Genomic DNA, 19,184 nt, shown 5'->3' on the forward strand with positions numbered 1-19,184 from the left:
TCTGATATACAATTGAGTATCCCAGATCGCAGGGGTCAAGTGGATGCAGCTAGCACTGAACAGGGTTAAGTGGAGAAATATCACAGAGGCCTTCGCCCTGCAGTGGGTATAGTCAGGCTGATGATGATGATACCAGTTAGGTACACTAATGAGAATATATATATATATATATATATATATATATATATATATATATATATATATATATATATATATATATATATATATATATATATATATATATATATATATATTATATCAAACGTTTACGCGTATTGAGAGTAAACAGGTTCTTTCGAGACTAATCAAGTGTGTCGTTTGGATGGGACAAGCACCTAGTATTTCGAAACTCACTGCTGTATCCGTTTACATCAGAAGTCTTTCAGGCTACTTGAAATATACGGCTATGCGTTTGCAAATCATGCCTGCTACCGCATGCGGTCCTCCGCCACCCATTTGTAATATTTCTGCGTTTCTCATCCTCCCCTTATTAGCTTCACTGCTTTTAGTAAGCTTGTTATTTATTTATTTTTCTCGGCAATCGTTATCATGAGAAAAGTCTTAGACTATACACTTGGCCATCCACAAAATACATGTATATAAGTAATGCCGGAAAGGGTGAGAATGAAAACAAAAATAACGCATAATTCAGATGGCGTGACACGGCGCAGTGACTGTGAAATGCGAGTGAACTTTTACGAGTTTGTATACTGCAGTGACTCTCAAATAGCGAAATCTATGTAAAAAGGCGCCAATTTTATGAAAGTATTTTTTTTATCTACCCTTATATGAAGGTAAAGATAGACCAAAAATACCTTCAGACGTTTCCTAGCTATAAGGTAACCGAAAATCATTTCGTCTTTTCATTTTCCTCGCTAATGCAGTAAGAGACTGAGACATTTTGATAATGCTTATAATGCGTCTGAAGTGACAGCATTATCTTGTAAACCGTTTTTTGATCAGGCAGTTTGAATCTGATTTTCAGCTACTCTTCAATGTGTGTGTTTTTTTTTTTTTTTTTCTGCCTTGGTGTCCTGTCGAGCACTTCGACCACTCATCAAAAGGTCCGTTCTGCCGAGCACATGTACTTTCAATATAATACGTTGTTTAAGGCCTTCTATTCCTGAATATTGAAACTCACTTTAAATTGGCTTGCTAAAGTCAAAGTGGCCATCCAATTGCATTATGCTATTTTAAAATATTTTCTTCCAGGCCAGGAACGGTCAGTTCGGAAAAGGTTCTAAGATATGCTTCACGTTACCTTCTGTATGCATTTGAGACCCTGTAACCCACGGAGGTACGAACACGCCTTTCGACGGTGGAACTGCAGCCAGGTGCAAATAATGTCATACAGTTCTCTATTGTCACGGATGAGGAAGAAGAATCGGGCAGAGGCGTGGGCAGTAGCGCTCGCGCTAGGCCCACCAACATTGACTAAAATCATCACATCTTTACCGATAATGCTGTCTGTTCCCTGCCTTGCCGCCCCGTAACAATATTATATTATTTGCATCTACACGAGAGTAATTGTATCTCACTTCTGTAATATTAAAGAAAATTATAGGGTCGCTGACCAAGTCAAAGTTTAATAAAAACCAAATTACGTTACGGAAGCCCTACGGCTTCCTTGTTCACAATGGGGACGCTCGCGCCAACAACGCTCGCGCCAATCGGTAAGACAAAACTTAGTGTTCTGAATGGTCACTCACCTTTCAGGCTCTACTTTGCTTTGAATGAACCGGTTGCAGTCCCGCTTCTGAAAGGTGCATTCAATCCAGGATTTTTTGAGCTGTAAAAATAAGCAGAAGCAAAAAGAAAAATTGAAATTGTTTACTGAATAACAAAGCGCACTAAGCAGATTGTTAGCTGTATTCTTTTTTAGAGCATGCAAATTAGTTGCAATTTTTCTTCAGCTTTTCCGGGCAGTGATGTACGGAACATTCCAAAAAAACGTTTTAAATTTTTGCCAAGCTATGCATTGGCATCAAAATCCTGGAGAAGACCCATTTCAGTCCTTCATGCAAATTTTGCACATTACCACCTTGGTCATATGTAAGCAAGAAGATAGCTTTTCCGGCACTTGAGATGAAATTCCAGGCTGAAGACTAGTTAAGTAAGGAAACGTATCTTCTTTAATCGTTAATAACCTAAAAGATCTAGAGGAGATCGATTTGATTTATGTGGAGCAAAAGTTTTATTCAGTTCGCAAATCCATTGCAATTCCGATTCGTTTCGATTTTCGACTCCATTCCAATTATGGTTTTATTCTAATCTGACTTTTACTTGAAGTCGCCTCTCTGAGTTCTTTTTGGAGTAATTTTTATTATTTTTGTTTTTTAGCCATTTTGTTTTACAGCATCAACACTACAGGGGACCTTTAGAGACATTTTCCTCTTCCCAGGCCCTATTAAAATGAAAATCTTCCTAAATACATCGGGCCAGGGTTGGTAGGAGAGGCTTGACACAAAGACGCAGACGCAGAACACTTGCAAACTCCACGGTACTCTAATGCTACCGCATAAACAACTGTTGTGCTTAGATCCCAAAGAAAGAGAAGTGGTCAGCAGCAATCATTTTTATAAAAATGGAACCGCCGGAGAAGACGCAGGACAAGAAGAGGAAGGGCACACAAACACCGCTCCAAAGCCAATACATCAGGGTATAAAAAAAGATACAGTCATTCCTTATTTCCATAAGACGTCTCATGAGATACAAATGTGGCTGGAAAATTTGGAGTTGCTAAGGTGTTTTGTGCTCCGCGCAAACTTTCGTGTCTGTACGCCAAGATCACCGGTCATCAGTGGAAGCAGGTTTTTGCAAAACCAGATCCCAGACGGTGTTTACTAAGCGCACCGTTGGTGTGGTATGTCCTGCGGCAAAATATACGTTGGTAAAACCGAAAAATGCCGCAAGCAGCGCCTGAGGAAGCACAGAACAACTTCCGTTTCACGCACGGGAAGCAAGCCAGCCCTGCACGTCAAGGACTACCATTATTTTTCTCGCTGATACCATGCCGCTATCATCGGCAGGGGAAAATGAACACGTGAGCGTGAACTGCTGGAAGCATTATTAATAAAACATAATGAGGAAACATTCATAAGTGATCCATCAGTTGTTATCACCAAAAACAAGTATTGGTTTTTGTCGTGAATACCTTCTTTCTTGTCGATCTGCGCACGTGCTACGCAAGGACAATATGTGCTATCTTTTCTTTTTCTTCTTTGGGTTGTTAGTCCAGCGGTGGTGTGTGTGTGTGTACTTCCTCTTTCTGTTGTGCGTCTTTATTCGCTGGTGGCATCTTTTTAAGCATTATGAACTAATTAGACCAGCAATTTACGCCCTTCAGCAAGCAGCCCTTCCTGAGATGCAGTCACCACTTGCATAATATTGCCACCTGACGGTTCGAGGTAGCGCTTGAACGACGAAGAAGTTGGAGACTCACGCACGCTTCGGCTAGCTAGGACTGTGGACTCTTGAGCTTGTGTCTTCGTGTTACCGTTTCCCGGGAACCTCTGTATTGACTGTGTGTGTCTGCTCCTGTTGCCGATACTCATAAATCTCTGTCTTCGTGACAATATATTTATACAACATGGCCAAAATCGTCTTGACGATATGTCTTATCTTATTCCCTGTGGTTTTCCGCCAATACGCGTCTAGGTTGGACTTAAGGATTCGCATTATGATGCGACATTGATCACGGTCACGTCAAGACAGCTCAAGAAGGAACTCTCCATAGGTACTGAAGAACTGATAATTGAATTGGCAATGTTCCTTCTGCATGTGCGACATTCTTGTTTTAGCGAGTAGGCAATTTATTTAAGTTTTATTTACTCGAGATGAGGCGAGAATAATTTGTTGATTGGAGCGTGGATATAAGATTAGTTCGTTGATTGAAGTACTTCAACAGAACATATATAAATCTAGGAACAGCAAACCACAATGGCGAATTGTCGCTCTACATAAAACAAATCTAATTTGCTAAATGTACTCTTTCTCCCGGCACCTGTCACTAAATATTTAATGCTTCTATAAAAAAAAAAGGCAAGAAATATAAGCTTACGTGTGTAGTTGCGGACTTATATCTGATGTCTTGAGTGTTGCCCTGTGTGCTTTTTGCACAAAAAGGGCATTCTTAATAAATATATTATTCCCACCCTTTCCAAGGGAAATCAATGGGCAAGAGAATTATGAAACTGATGGCATCGCGGACATTCAATTTCGCGAATATGCTGCCAGCATATTCCGCGCGTCATATCGATCTATCTAAAATCAATATTCAGTGCAAGTGCAATGAATATTTTCAGTTATTTGCGACTAAAGCAAGTGCACGAAAATTTCATTACAGGAACTGTCAGCACTGAGCTGTAGCTACTCTTCCAGCAACCGTTTCCTTTCTTCTCGTTGATCCCATAGGAGAGACCCTCTTCTGCTGAAGTTGGGAAAAGTTAATAGGGTACAAAAGGCTGAAATATGCCAATATTGATTTCATGGAACACTCTGCGTTTTTATGAGTACGTGAGGTCTGTCCGGTAAGAAAGAAGACGTTTATAGCCGTGAAATTTGGATTTAAAAGCCTCCTCGACATTTCATTCAAACTCGCAAACCTCTGACCGCTAAGAGCTGCTTGCCCCAGTTTTAAAGGCCAAAGCATTGTTGTGGGGTATCTGGCTTCTGTGTCCAAATATCTGCGTCTACAAAGGCATGTTACTCGCTAAAAACCGGCCGGTAATTGTGACGCCTCTATTTCGTTCTGTCGTTATTTTAGTTGATGTCTTGATTGTTGTTTTTATTTCGCTTGCGGTTTCTAGTTTAAAACAAATTTGTTTTTGGCGGAATTAGAAAGCGATACCGTATTGATACAGGCCAGTTGCCACTTGTCTGCGGTGCGCCTTTATGCAGAACTCATGTATTCGGGCAAATAGCTTCGCTATGCTGAGCTCAGTAAGAGATGCAGTGCTATTACCTGAACACATTCTTAGAAAGCGAATCCTAGCGAGCAAACTTTGTCCTCCGCTCGCGCCTACATTTAGCTACAAATCTGAGTAACCTATAACTTTCTAGCTCAACTCTCCCGTTCGAGCCTGAGGTTGCCTTCCTCTAAAGTGTTAAATCTCATGACTTCTTAAAAATTACTAAATTTATCAGCAGTCTTCATTACATCCCATGAGAACGCTGGAAAACACCAGTGAACGCTTGAGAGAATGCTATGTTCGCGAAGGGCTCATTAGTAGAGTTACTCGAACACTTTCACAGTTACGTTGCCTTGTGGTCAACCGCTGCTTGTAATCTGTTTACAGACGTCAAATTAAAAAGATATTAGTGGGGCTCAACGCTGCCCCAACGAATGTAGAGCAAACGTTTTGGCTACCATAATTATGGTTCACACTAAAGCTCCGCCTTTTAGGGTATGACGCGTTAGCGCAGGCTACCAGCCCACATATAAAGCGCCGCTTTATCCAAACCGTATGAACTTCGCTGCGTGGCATAAGGGTAACGTGAATTCAAATGCATTGACAGGCTCATTTTAATGTCACCCCCCCGCCCCCCCTCCCTTACATGAAAGGAGAGGCCCGAGTTGGCGAAACCAGTTCCTAGGCAACGGGACCCTTTTCAGGCACCGACGAAATGATCAAGGGTAGCGTAGTGTAGCTTTTGCTACAAAACTTGTAAACATTTGGGTGTTTGATCTATCCATACTTTATACCTCTGAAAGAAAGCGTAGTTTTATGATTTCGGTTTGGTTTGGTTTGTGGGGTTTAACGCCCCAAAGCGACTCAGGCTATGAGAGACGCCTTAATGGAGGACTCCAGAAATTTCAACCACCTGGGGTTCTTTAACGTGCACTGACAACGCACAGCGCACGGGCGCCTTGCTTTTCGCCTCCACCGAAAAGCGACCGCCGAGGCCGGGATTCGATCCCGCGTCCTTGGGAACAGTAGTCGAGCTCCGTAACCACTGCGCCTCCCCGGCGGGGTATTTTCAAAGGAATGATTCATACCAAACGCAGGCTATGCAGAGAACGCAATTTCAGCGCTTAGAGGCTTCTCTTGCATCGCTCACGATTTTCACCAAGCAGCTGTTCCTGTGATACATCTTCAATGGTCTTCAATGGTAGATTTTTTCCTCGCTACGGGTTCGCCTTCGGTCACGCGCAAACGCCGCGGCAAAGCTTTGAAACAGATATATATATATATATATATATATATATATATATATATATATATATATATATATATATATATATATATATATATATATATATATAATATGGATCACCATATCTTTTACCAAAGTTGTGATTCCACCCGTTTATCTTAAAGCGTTCCAAGTGGTGCCGTACTCGAAATTTATGAACCATTCAAAGTGCAACTTTCCAGTTGGTGCAAAACGATTTCGCGTTGGATTTACCATCCATCGGCTGGTCATTTTGGAGACTAGATGGCGACCGAGATTCGAACCAACGACGTATGTACCTCCGTTATTATGTCTTCAAATTGAGAGTACGGCTCTGAGATACCGCGTGAAGTGGGGGGCAGTGTACGTCCGAAAAGCAAACACGCCGAATATAGTACCAGTAGAAAGAATTTAAATGCATGTCGAATATCTCACTCTCAAATATTTAAGCCGGAAAGCTGGAAATCTTTCGCGTTCCTGCATGTGCACCGTCTTCATAGAACTTTTTATCAACATTTTGCCTGGCAGTGTGAACAATCGGAATGGCCTGCTGTTGTCTTCTGTATTTCGCTACAAACAAAGTAACAAAAAAACTAATTTTGTAATTTCCGCAGTCCCTGCTTGGTTTTAGTAACCTAGTCGTATCCCGCAGAAATCTCCTTTCAAATTGCTTTTGTTCTCCGTAGTCAGCCACTAAATTCTTTTTGCGTCTATGGCACGTTGGTTTCCATCCAAAGCCGCTAGGGGCATAACATTGCATTGTCAGTAGAAATAAGTAGAAAATGGCACCACGCACTATTGTCGGCCGAAATCTGCGCGGGATACGATCGAACACAAGTGGAGTTCCGTGTAGCTTCGCTGAAATGCGTTTAGCACCTAGTTTCTCGGATCGTTTAGGCTGGCACCTGCGTAGGCTGTTACCGCTTTCCTCTTGACATGTCTCTGTTTGGCTGGCTCAACGAGAGTTAGCTAACCGTGTAACGTGTTGCCGCCCTAAGCGCTCTATCTGCGGCCCTGGTTCTTCTCTTCACACATTGCGCTATTCGCCACAATGCCTTTGGAGTTTTCTCTACCGGAATTCTTACAGGGCGCCCTGAAAAACAGCGTCGTAAGACATTCATGGCAGTAGAGCATTTAAACGAGACTATTGCTATAGTCATTAGTAAGATCGTTTTCCGCAAGGAGCGAATAATGGAAACAGTAGCAGTAATAAAAAAACTAGGATTATGAAGATGCGGCAGCATGGAAATCACTGCAATTCCGTTTCATTTTGTTAAATGCATATAAACAAGAAAATATTTGCAGCCACAATAACCGTTACCTTTCGTATATACCGAAAGGTAAAAGTTTTTAAAACACGTTGACACATTATCTCTCATTTCCAAACCTCAGAAAACACTGAAATGTCATCTCTCGGCCTGAACAAGCAATGCATTACTGGTGTACATTGCGAAAATCATGCAATCTGTAATCTTTAGCGACAAGCTTATATTTAGATGGGGAACAAGAGCAATTCATTCCAGCTCGTGAGGGAAATCTATTTTTCACACTGAATGAAGTTGTAGTGCTTGCGATAGCGATGTCCTTTCAATCGTTCTTTCGATTTTTTAATGCATAGGACTACTGCCGCAATCATGGATTTCTCTGACGTCTGAATGAAGCCGCTCCCTCTCTCTCTCTCTCTCTCTCTTTTCACTCAGTGACTTGAAGCATGAAAGAGAAGGCGCAGACGCGCACTTGACACGGCTTCGCCAATGAGGAGGTGGAGGGGTCACACAGCAGCAGTAAATGAGAAAGGGGCGCGTATCACACTTGCGGCCATTGCAGCCCTCGCCGGGAAGTGTCGTGGACCACGGTGCTCTCGACGAAGCAGTCGCCTGTCACTAGTGCGCCGTCAACTTCGGCTTCTCTCTCATCTCTTCAGTCTCCCCTTAGCGTTCACGGTCAGCAAACGTGTAAACGCGGTCCTCCCCGGACTACGGCTTCACGCCGCTTACCGCATCGTGGATCAGCTTGTGCTTACCTCGTGCCTTAACGAGCGCTCTACCTTGCTCTTCGGTAAGGTGTAAAAATGCTTAATAAAGTATAGCAGGGTTAAGTTGTGCAAGCACGCTTACTTAGCATTTCTGTCACTTTGCAAATCGGGTTTAATGTTTTGTCATTTTTGTTCATGGTTCTTTGGGCACCTTCTCTTGGTTCATATTAAATTCAGCTGGGAGACCAAATCATCCCCTTTTAGTCAATGATATCTAGCGTTGTTATGCACTTCTCAACATCCTTCGCTGTATGGCCAACTGCGCGTACTCCAAACAAACAAAAAATCTGCAAATCTGCTTTGCTCTAAAAAAAACTGCTTTTGATCATGAACTTTGCATGTTCTTTTGAAAGACGAGCGTAGTCATATATAGTTTCCCCGAAAGAAACTTTCTATTGTTGACAAGCATGATTACGCTTGCCTAGCCGTATTCTTCTGAGAGTTCTTACCGCTCAAGCCACTTTCTTTAAAACATACCAATTGATGGCACAAATGTATGTTAAAATTATATCAAGCGTATCAATGGAGCGCTTAGTCGCGTTCACATGTCACGCAGGTCGATATTTCCTCATGGTTGTGCGGGTGCTGTGTAGACCACTGCATGTCTCAATGCGCCGAATTGTCTTTGAGTGCGGGGGGTGACATCTTCGCTTCGCTGTTGACGAAGGTTCTTATGACTGATGCACTCTTGTGCCTCTTGTGCCTCTTGTGCCTCTTGTGCACTCTTAGTGCTTTGTGCGTGAGTTCGTTCATCCTTCCATCTGGCCGTCTAATCTGTCCGTCTGCCTCTTTGTCGAATCAACCGTCCGCTTCTATCTGTATATCTGACTGCTTCATCCAACATCACTTCCGGTTATTCACTCCACAAAGCTCATATCAATATTAAGGCTTCTCGCTCTCGATCAGGCGCAGTGTTAGTCCGGCTGACGCACGAATTCCCGTTTCGTGCGGCGACCCCTCGGGCTCGCTTGAAGGACGGTACGCAAAGCGCTGCTTGGGCCAAAGCAGCCCAAACCTAGGGAACGCTTTCCGCCTCTTCTACGTTGCGGCAACGTTGCGGGTCGGCGCCTGTTTACCCATGCTGCCCGCGTCCGGATCTTTGCATATCGGCGCAGGGCGCGCCAGGTGAGCGCCCGACCGTATAGAGGCCGGCCTACTGTGAATCAATTCAAGGCCGCACACCGACCGTAGAAAGCGGAAGCGCCTGTTGTTCCAACCCTGCAGCAGATGTGTACACGAATAATCACGTTTCTGTTCCGTCCATGAATGTGAAACGAGCAGGCACTGCGCCCTCTGCAATAGCTTTGTCTTCCTGTGGAACCCTATCAACGCGAAATTCTAGTGCGCTAAGGGCGGTTGGCGCAGCTTTATGGATTATTTATAGTGGCTCGCGTATAAACACGGTGCTTTGGAAAGGAAAGAGCTGACGCAACTACCATTCCTTGTTTGGCTCCAAATGAGCCCAGGCTTAGGGCACCCATCCAGATGGGATTGTCTAATCTATTAACTTTAACTGCAATGCATATTCTGGGTAGTTTGCACTTCTACTTCAAATCTTAAGTTTACTTGGGCTTTTACACATATATTTTTCATTTCGAAAAAAATGTTTTCTTTCTTTGAAAAAAGTCCCCAATTCCGAAGAAACATCGCACATGAGACAGTTTGGGGTGTACAAAATGTGGGGCCCAGAGCAAATTGAACAGACTTTCGATCTAAATTTTTTCAATGAGGCCTGCATCTCAGAAACGCTCAGTCATCAATACAGGAATGTATGTTTCAGTTGAACAAAAAAAGGCGCGCATTCATGATTGCTTTGGTCAATGTGTTACGCACAATTTGACCTATTCTTGCCAGAAAGCATGGCTAATTGATAATTTCGCCAGAAAAGTGAACACACAGTTTTCGCTATCTAGCAATGATGACTTTATAAGAACATAATTTTTTGAGACGGTGAAGAAAATTGAACGGGATAAAAGATACTGCTCCTCTTTCTCGTAGTAAATTTTAGGCCTCTAACTAACTCCGAAAGTGGTTTTTCTTTAATATAGCTGAAAAATGAGCACGCATTGCTTATTCATATTTTAAACGAGATTTGGGAGATTGTGCAATTTTTCACAGAAAATCTCAGAGCACTCAAAATTTATTGCCTCTGTCGAAAACCAAAACGTGGTCTTGCTCGCATACAGTGTTACCACGTTGAATAAGATTCCAACGACGAATATTTAATCTGTTCTAGCGATGAATGTCGGCCCTAACAATACCACCGTAGCGGCAAGCTTTTTTCTTCTCAGCTGAAAGAGAGAGAACGAAATTATATTGATTTTCTATTGATTTATTTTTTTCGTAGCAACAATGGCAGGGTGGACTACATAGCAGTCAGCATTTGCAGTCGCCGCCAAATCAGTCCTGCCCTGCATCAAAGGGTAGAACTGATCTCTGAATTTGGCACAAAAAAAAAATTAGGCGATACGTGCAACACTGCCTATCGCCTTAAGGCAATCCTGTCATGTTGTAAAGTCCGTGCTACTAACAAAATTTAGCACAAGGCATTAACTCAGGCATTCTCTTCTACGCAGCACAACAGGGGCGCCCGAATGTTTTAGTTAGGTGATTTCATGTATTATGTGAAATTGTATTTAATTTTGTTTTTGATCTGGTAAAAAAATGCATCTGATGCCTTTTTTATCGCAAATTAAAAATAAAATGTTGTTTCTTTTGCAATAATTTCGCGTCGAGATATTCAGTAAAATATAAAAATATCAAAATAACGGCTTGAGGGGCTAGTTGGTGCTGCATCGTATTCAGATATGTGGCGCAAAAAACACAAACACAAGAGAAGATACACAGCACACGCGCACACTAACAACTGTAATTAGAATTTGAAAACACTTCCTCTTCACCACACCTCCTCTTCTACACTCAGGCACATTTCATCTTCCTCTTCTTCTCATCTTCCTCTTCTTTGCAAAGGGGATAATGGCACTCTCTTCCACGCAGACCTTAACATCGTCCAAACATGGTATTGACCAATCTCATCTTCCTCTTCTTCTCTTCTTGCTCTTCTTTATCAGGGGGAATAAAAAGATCTGTTCATGGAAAGTGCCACTATCCCCCTGATAAAGAAGAGCAAGAAGAGAAGAAGAGGAAGATGAGATTGGGGAATAAAAAGATCTGTTCATGGAAAGTGCCACTATCCCCCTGATAAAGAAGAGGAAGAAGAGAAGAAGAGGAAGATGAGATTGGTCAATACCATGTTTGGACGATGTTAAGGTCTGCGAGGAAGAGAGTGCCATTATCCCCTTGGCAAAGAAGAGGAAGGTGAGAAGAAGAGGAAGATGAAATGTGCCTGAGTGTAGAAGAGGAGGTGTGGTGAAGAGGAAGTGTTTTCAAATTCTAATTACAGTTGGTAGTGTGCGCGTGTGCTGTGTATCTTCTCTTGTGTTTGTGTTTTTTGCGCCACATATCTGAATATAAAAATATCGCAGTTATTAATTAAATAATTGAATAGAACCAAAATACTGCGTTGTGCAAGACGGCTGGTAGCTGCATGTAGCTATCCCCTGAGCTATCTGAAATATTTTATTTTTTCGCCGTTAGCTAAATTTGGCTGGCACCCCCGGTATATGTGCATAAGAAGCTGGCTGTGAAAGACCAATGCAAACATATAAAAGAAGTGTAAACATCTATGAGCCAAACTAGCACTTTCAGTGCGGTCTGTCCTGAACGATGCAAAAAAAAAAAATCAATTTTGCTCGGGTCACCATGAAATGCATGCTGCCGTTTAAACTCTGCTCTGTGGTGATGTATAAGAATCAAAAGGCCCATGTATGCACCAGGGTATCGATGCTGCCCCAAAGGTACGAGACTAATATTTGAATACTAATTATTTATTTACATGCTTATTCATTTATTTGTTCATTTATTCATTTAATTTACATCTCCTTGTCTGCCTCTTTAATGCACAAAAGTTTCCTGGTTCTATGTAAACGTCGTGAGATGTCTTGTATTTGAGCGCGAAACATATAATAAAATTGCGTGGACTTCTACACGCACTTTATTGATCTGTTAAGGCACAGTTTTTGAAAGAAATGATTTTAAAGTTGCATGAATCAATATATAGTAAGAGAAGGAAGAATGTAAATTCAGACAGGTGAGTACAAGTTCGGCAGTTCTACGTAACTTATGCAACAGGTTCTGCGTAACTTACGAGAACTGAACAGGCTTTCGCAACTAACGCATGAGACATTGGATGCTCGACTGGCATAGCCATTTCCCTATCCGTTGTATCAATCGATAACAGGGCTCTGGGTTGCCGCACTTTTATATTCTATTATAGTGCCTAGTATATTCTAGGCACTATAATTCTATCCTCTAGTACTTGAGGTATTCTTCTCGGGCGTGCATTTGCGTATCGGCCCACGCGAAGCGAGCACCGTCAGGGAACAAGCCCGACCTTCGATCGCTCGCTTTTACTAGAACGAAATACCGGCGGCTATTCGCATTCCACAACGACCGGGCGCATTCGATCGTTGTCACACACAATGCAACGGATTCAGGGATGACTAGTGATCGAAGCACGTTGCACGGTCAATTATTTCGTGCTAGTATTGTGGCTGTACTTCACTATCATGAAACCCCAAACGACGTAGTGAAAATAGGCAGTAAAGGGTCGTATTCCCTCTTTCTGAACATGTGTCATGCACCCAACACTGAATGCGTTCTTATTATTTTCGATTTATTTTCTGACGCAAGGTCACTTCTCAGGTAACGTATCTTCAGCGTGAAGTTAGAACAGATGAGAAACTGTCGATATATGTTCATCTTACTCCGGTAGATGTCCATGCTGACACAGGAAGAACAATGTCTGGCACGAAGAATGCAACTACAAGGCACCCACTAACATTTATTTGCCAAATTTCATGCTGTGTTTAACATTATCAGTGTCTGTTTCCTTTGTTTGTTCAGACAAGCAAATATGCTTAGTTAGTAATTTTCGTAGCAATGATGTGTTATTTCATTCATTTCCTCTTCCATCAATAATGTCGTTTTACCGGAGCGTTTGAAGACGAAATGTTATTAACACAGGACGTTAACCTTTTCAGGTTTTACGCCCCTCTTACTCGACATTTTAAACGCAAATTTTATCAGGAAAAGAAAGCAAAGGAAGCAGAAAAAAAAGATCGCTGGTATTTCAAGCGGTTATAGAAGTAGTTGACTCATGGCACATTAAAACCTTGCCTTTACACTAACTTTAATGTCGCATCGCTCGACTAACTTCTTGTTTTTCAGGACTGTATGGCGCGTTACGTGGGTAGAAGAGAAGATGCATGAATTTATAATTACTTCGGCATAGAGCCTCAGTACTCTCTTAAAGTACATTTAGGCAAAGCAAAGGTTGCGAAGACTGCAACCAACCCAGTAGCAACAGAGCGCCCTTCCCTCCGCGGAGCGCCGGAGCAGAAGAACGTTCGGATAGTGAGCGCGACTGTTCGACTAATTTCGTGGCCCAGGTTTCGCCAAGTCAGTTCCGAATCCATGCATTATCTGGTGCGCGTTCCGGGTTCAACTAATGACACGGCAGTTTAGAATCTTCTGTCACGGGTGCTTTGCAAGCGTTCTGCGAGTTTCGGTAAACTGCGACTGACACACAAAGTTACAGTGGTGTATCGTTTTTAGAGTTAAATGGAAGCATTCCATTGATATTCTATTGCGACGTTCATCTGGCCCACTAACTTTATTCGCGGGAAAAACACTAAGAAACTTCGGTCAACAGGTTTCTGCCAACCGATGTTGCCGGTAATGAGCTTGAACCACGCAAGAACAAAGGTCGCTTTAAAAAAACTCCGTCTCTAGAAATATTAGCCTTATATCATTAAATGTTTAAAATTGCTGTGCACAGGCTATTTGCATCTGTCGCCGAATTTATTCATTTTTTAATGTCAAGCCGATGCGCACAAAGTATGCCTCTCGTAGTAGACTAGTGAACGTGTGGTAAAAGCTAGTGTAATCCAAGAATAAATAAGTGTTTTGCACAAATACCAGTTTCAAATTTTTTTTTCTTCTTTCTTTTTTCTTGTTTTTGTCTCTTCGTGACCTGTAACGATCGTTGATCGTCTAAGCTAGTTTCACGAGAATCGCCGCTGCTTCAGTAACCCGACTAAAGCACGAAAACAGCTAAAGCGCCCTAATAATCCTTATGACAGCATTTCCCTCTCTTCCCTCCACCCTCCTGCTCTCGCCCTTCACCTTTATCCAGCTCTTCAGCGCCAGGCTTATTATTCGACCATATTTGCTAGTTCTAAGGTCGAACCCCACACGACTGTCCCAGGCACCTGTTTAGTACATATAGCGTCTACCGCTACGTACGAAAGCAAAGGCTCGGCGAGGACAGTGAAAGGAATAGGGGAAGAGGGGAGGGGGGGGACACTCCAGGCGTACGGCCAAGGGTGACAGGACCAAGACGAAGCTCAAAAATACAAAAGTCCTTTGATCTTCTAACTAGTATTGCGATGGCCCGACGCCGACTGTGGGAGCTGAGAAAAAACGCAGCAGCCCTCAACATGTCTTCAAGGTCGCATCCACCCGTTAGCCTTCCAGCCTGCCGAGGACAGGTCGCATTCTTCCCGTATCATTTTTATTATGTTTGTTCGCGTTTCCACGCTGCTGAGTGCTCCGGCCGCGTCCTTATTGGGGCGCGTAGCGGTAGCGCGTGTCGCTTGACGGCTGGCTTTTGTCTGGCGGGGCGCGCTTCATCGCCTATCGGCGCTCGCTGGACAGACCTTCGATCTTTTCGAGTGGTTGCACGCTCCCTACCGAAAAGCTGCAGCCTGGCCCGTAGCTTGTTCCGGCCCTGTCTCCGGAAAAGTACCTCACACCAAAGTGGAGGGGCATTGATTGCATTCCTCGATTCGTTATTGGTGCGGCGAATCTGCGCCAACCTTGGCAACGCTAGGGAGAGAAGTGGAAACGAGGCATGCTTGAATAACGGGGCAGTGAGTGTAATGCTTGTAAATGTTTCTTGCAAATTTGCTCTCCACCGTTGAGTTCAGTTCAGCGACTAACATACTAATAAAACGCATAAGTTCAGTTTACATATAGGCAAAAATGAGCGTTTAGTATTAACAGGCAGGAAAGGCATGGAGCTTTGCTCCATGGAACAAGGTAATGGTGGAGAGAAATACGCAAGGGAAGGAGGGGGGGGGGTGGCATCAAAGCAAGAAAGAGTTAAGCAGCTAATGAACATTCCACGCAAGCAAAGGGACGCGCGCTCACAGCATGCAAGCGGTACCTCTCTGCAACCAGTATTGCCGCAGAATTCGCGTAGCTTGATCTCCCATACCTCTATCAGGCCAAGCGCCTACCATTTTGTTCGCGTGTAGTTGTAAGCTTCCATCCGACTTAAATTAGTGCGCAAAGCCCGGAATTAAACGCCAAAGAGAACGCATGCAACAAAGATGCATGATGGCAACCCCTCATCGGCACATGTTTTAGGACGATAGCCTTTAATAGCTCATGCTCGCGGTTCATGTCCATGCGTCCGTCCGTCCGTAATAATTTTGTTAGTGAGAGGCGGTAACTGGCAGCTGACATGGCCGAGCACTAACTGGAGGTAGGGCTTCCTGACATTACGTTTAACAGGAACTGCCAACTCGGGTCTCCTTTCATATGGGAGGGTGATATTAGAATCAGCCAGCCAAGATCATTGCATTCACGTTATCCCTAGACCACGCGGGCACGTTCATACGGCTCGATTAAAGTAAGGCTTTAAAGTTTGGCTTGTAGCTTACGCTATCGCGTCATCGAGAAAGTGGGGATGAAAATAAAGAGAAAGTGGTGTCGTAGTGGAGGGCTTAGGAGCAACGCGCGATAGAGGCTTTCGCTTCATCGCAGTTTAGTGATCCAAAGTGCGCCGTAAAGATTTTTTTTTTTTATGCATTGGCAGCAGTCCAGCGTCAAGTACGAATGACCATTCGCGATGGGGATCGCTAGATTAAGGGGATGCGAAAAATCCACACTGCGTCAGGAGATGAAGGGTGGGTAATGTCTATAATATACGAGATTAGGTTCTGAAGGCAACAAGACAAACCTTACCGTTCCTCCAATATTAATCAGCCTGCTTGCAAGACAGAATCTGGATAGCGTCGCTTGTAGACACCAGCAGCGAGCGAAGGCGGATTTAAATTGAGCAGAGACATAACGAAGGCCAGATTCCCTTGGGATAGAAGTTTGCTTTAGGAAACGCGCGCTTTAATTGGCGGAAAGAATTGTTTTTGCGAAGCAAAGTAGAACAATATAATTTAAATAAGGCTGAAAAACAAGAAAGAAGTCTAGAAAACTCAGATCAATTCGAATAATAAATAGTAACGTATTTCTCGAACCTTCCCTTTCTCCATTATCCATTCGCTCGTTCCTTTTTCCAAGTGCAGGGTAGCCAAACGGAACAACCTGCTCGTTAACACCCTTGCCTTCCAGTTCATTCTTATCTGTCTCTTTCTGCTAGGTAATACATTGTCCAGCAAATTATGGCGTCCATTATTAGGAAATTTTGTGGCTGCAATCAAGTTGACGTTCCACCACTGAGCAACAAGCCTGTTCCATTCTGTTAAATTGCTATAAAAACAGTCACAAATTGTCATTGTTAAGGTCACAAGATTTTCGCCTATGATTACGGTTTGTCTCTTTTATTAGCTGCAGCTCAGAGGTCCAAAAGTACGCGTCAAATAAAACTGCAAAGTAATATTGATTGCAAGTCATACAAACAAAAATTTATCACGCTCAGTGTATACTGTATTGCTGATTCCACGAGAGTGCGTATATGGGAGACGGGACATCCTTCCGCTTTTTTTAGCATTTAATATTTTCTTTTTCTTCGCGACCATTGCCAGCGATTACATTCGCTTCGTTTTTCTCGCTTCAAAGGCGTTGTTTTTTCACGTCAGATGCGATTGTCCTGTAACGATTGTCCTGTAGCGCCAAGTGCGCAGTAAATGTTTTTTTTTTTTTCTGGTAATTCCAAATACTGTTATTTTATTACGAGAAGATGTACTAGGACGTTCACTCCATGGAATATTGCTGCAAAATTTCGAATGAGGCATAGTGCCGCAACGTCTCTATACTGAAAAGTAGACCTTAACCAGCATAATACGAGCACTGCCATCACGCTGTAACGTTATCAGCCAACTTATGCAAGCAGATAAAAGGATGTAGACGAGCGCGCTATCGGGTTGCACTCATTAAATATTGTGGTAGGCAGCATCTACCGACGTACCTTAACCATGATATAGGGGGTTCTTAGAGCATTAAACTAGTGAAGCCTTCGCAATATTTGTAGGCCATGATTTTGAGCCCGCCAGGCACAGCATGATAGCTGATCTTCAAGCTCGTTCTCAAATTCACAGGCCATACAAACGTGAAGTCAAAATCGGTAAGCTGAAAATCATCCTGCATATGGCAGGATTCTATGGCCTATAACTGTCTTTTCACACAGAGAGCAGTAGTAGTACAAAAATGAGTAATGAATAAACCTCAAGCTCTACCTGTGCACCGCTGAGCTCACGTGGAGCACTTGAGCACCAATTCGCTCCTGATCTAGTTGCTTACGTAGCTTGGCGGAGAAAAACGCACAATTTCTGCAAAAAACATGAACTTACGTCTCAAGCAAAATGCAGGCTCTGTACAGGCGAGACTGGAGTTTCTGATGCGCGCGAGGATTCTGGAGTGAGAAAACCACTGCTTTCTAGAAGCGTATATCTTCCTATGTTCTTGCCTTCTCGACTAAACTGACAACATCAAACAGTTGAGTTTTACTAATCAGATTCGTTGTCATACAAAAATGTTATGCACATCAATTCCTGGCAGGCGAATTTTTCACTTGTGCTGTCGGAATATTATGAAATCTAGGTATGGTTGCTGCTTTTCATCTTCGCGCGTCGTGCAAACCCGATACACTGCTACATGTTACATCAATAAACGGTTGATGTTTTTTTTTTTGTTGTTTTTTGTTCTTGTTTTTGCGGGATTTAAAAACGCCTGAAGAATAAAATTTGGAGGGCTACTTAAGCTTCGTCTTTAAGGACTTGGCGCAATAGCGTATTTGGCTCCCGTTTTCCTACCCAGCTCTCCTTGTGGATCATAATCCTCATATGCGCACCTTGCTACAAGCTTCCTCCCTAATTTATCGATTTGTGCCTCTTTTATCTCGCAGGTACTGTCATTAGCATACAGCCGTAAGCCACCACATTGTATGAAACACCGGCTGACAATCCGAGCACGCCAGTTTGACCTTGGGATAGCGAGTTCGATTTGTGATCCAAAGCACCCAGTTTGATTTCTGTCTAACCCCTATCTCAAAGAGCTTCCCCAGTTCCGAGATCCTGCCACTCAGCCATTTTATAGGGTATCATGACGTCACACAAGTCGCCGATATATCAGTGTCTGTCCATGTCACCTGCCACCTAGCAATTACCGAAAGCATGTCCGTTCTTTATTGCTCACGACTCCGCCAACGCCGACGCCAAGCTTTCTGGAAAACGGAACCTTTAAACCTGTCTCCTTAACTCTAGAATACTCTTATTTGTCTCACAAATTGATAGTTTTTTAACTAGAATCTTTAACTTCTCTCATGTATTCAGGAGTCACACAACTGACGCTGCAGAATTGCATCAAAACTATAAAAAATGAGTTTTATTTTTCACTTAATGCCCTTTTGTCATTTAACTTGAGCACCTGGTGCGGGATAGCCGTAATTCCAGTTGTTGTTCTCCATTTTTACCACCGAACAAATATGAAACGGTGGCTACTCATTTCGATCATCAGTTCTAGCAACCCTTTTAATGGCGTGATATTTTGGCGCAGCATAGAACAGCAAGATTATCGCTGCCTTTTTAACGAAGTGTGCTTTCTCAAATACGATGCTATGCTTTTTTTAGGGGCTGGTCATATGAAACAAAGTATTTGTGGGCACTCTGTACACGAA

At 43.0% G+C, this 19,184-nt stretch overlaps 1 protein-coding gene across 1 annotated transcript in view; it reads right to left on the minus strand.

Annotated features, from left to right (window-relative positions):
• Positions 1-17,486, minus strand: part of Trpm (transient receptor potential cation channel, subfamily M) — a 66,302-nt gene extending 48,816 nt beyond the window's left edge. Inside the window, exons 1-2 of the mRNA XM_084592150.1 lie at positions 17,478-17,486; positions 1,710-1,789 (exon numbers count right to left, since the gene is read on the minus strand). Coding sequence (XP_084448276.1) covers positions 1,710-1,789; positions 17,478-17,486 — 89 coding nt within the window. The remainder of the gene's footprint in view (positions 1-1,709; positions 1,790-17,477) is intronic.
• Positions 17,487-19,184: the final 1,698 nt, after the last annotated feature.

This window comes from Amblyomma maculatum, chromosome 2 (genome assembly GCF_055883805.1).
Source record: "Amblyomma maculatum isolate TAMU_Amacu chromosome 2, ASM5588380v1, whole genome shotgun sequence".
NCBI lineage: Eukaryota > Metazoa > Arthropoda > Arachnida > Ixodida > Ixodidae > Amblyomma > Amblyomma maculatum.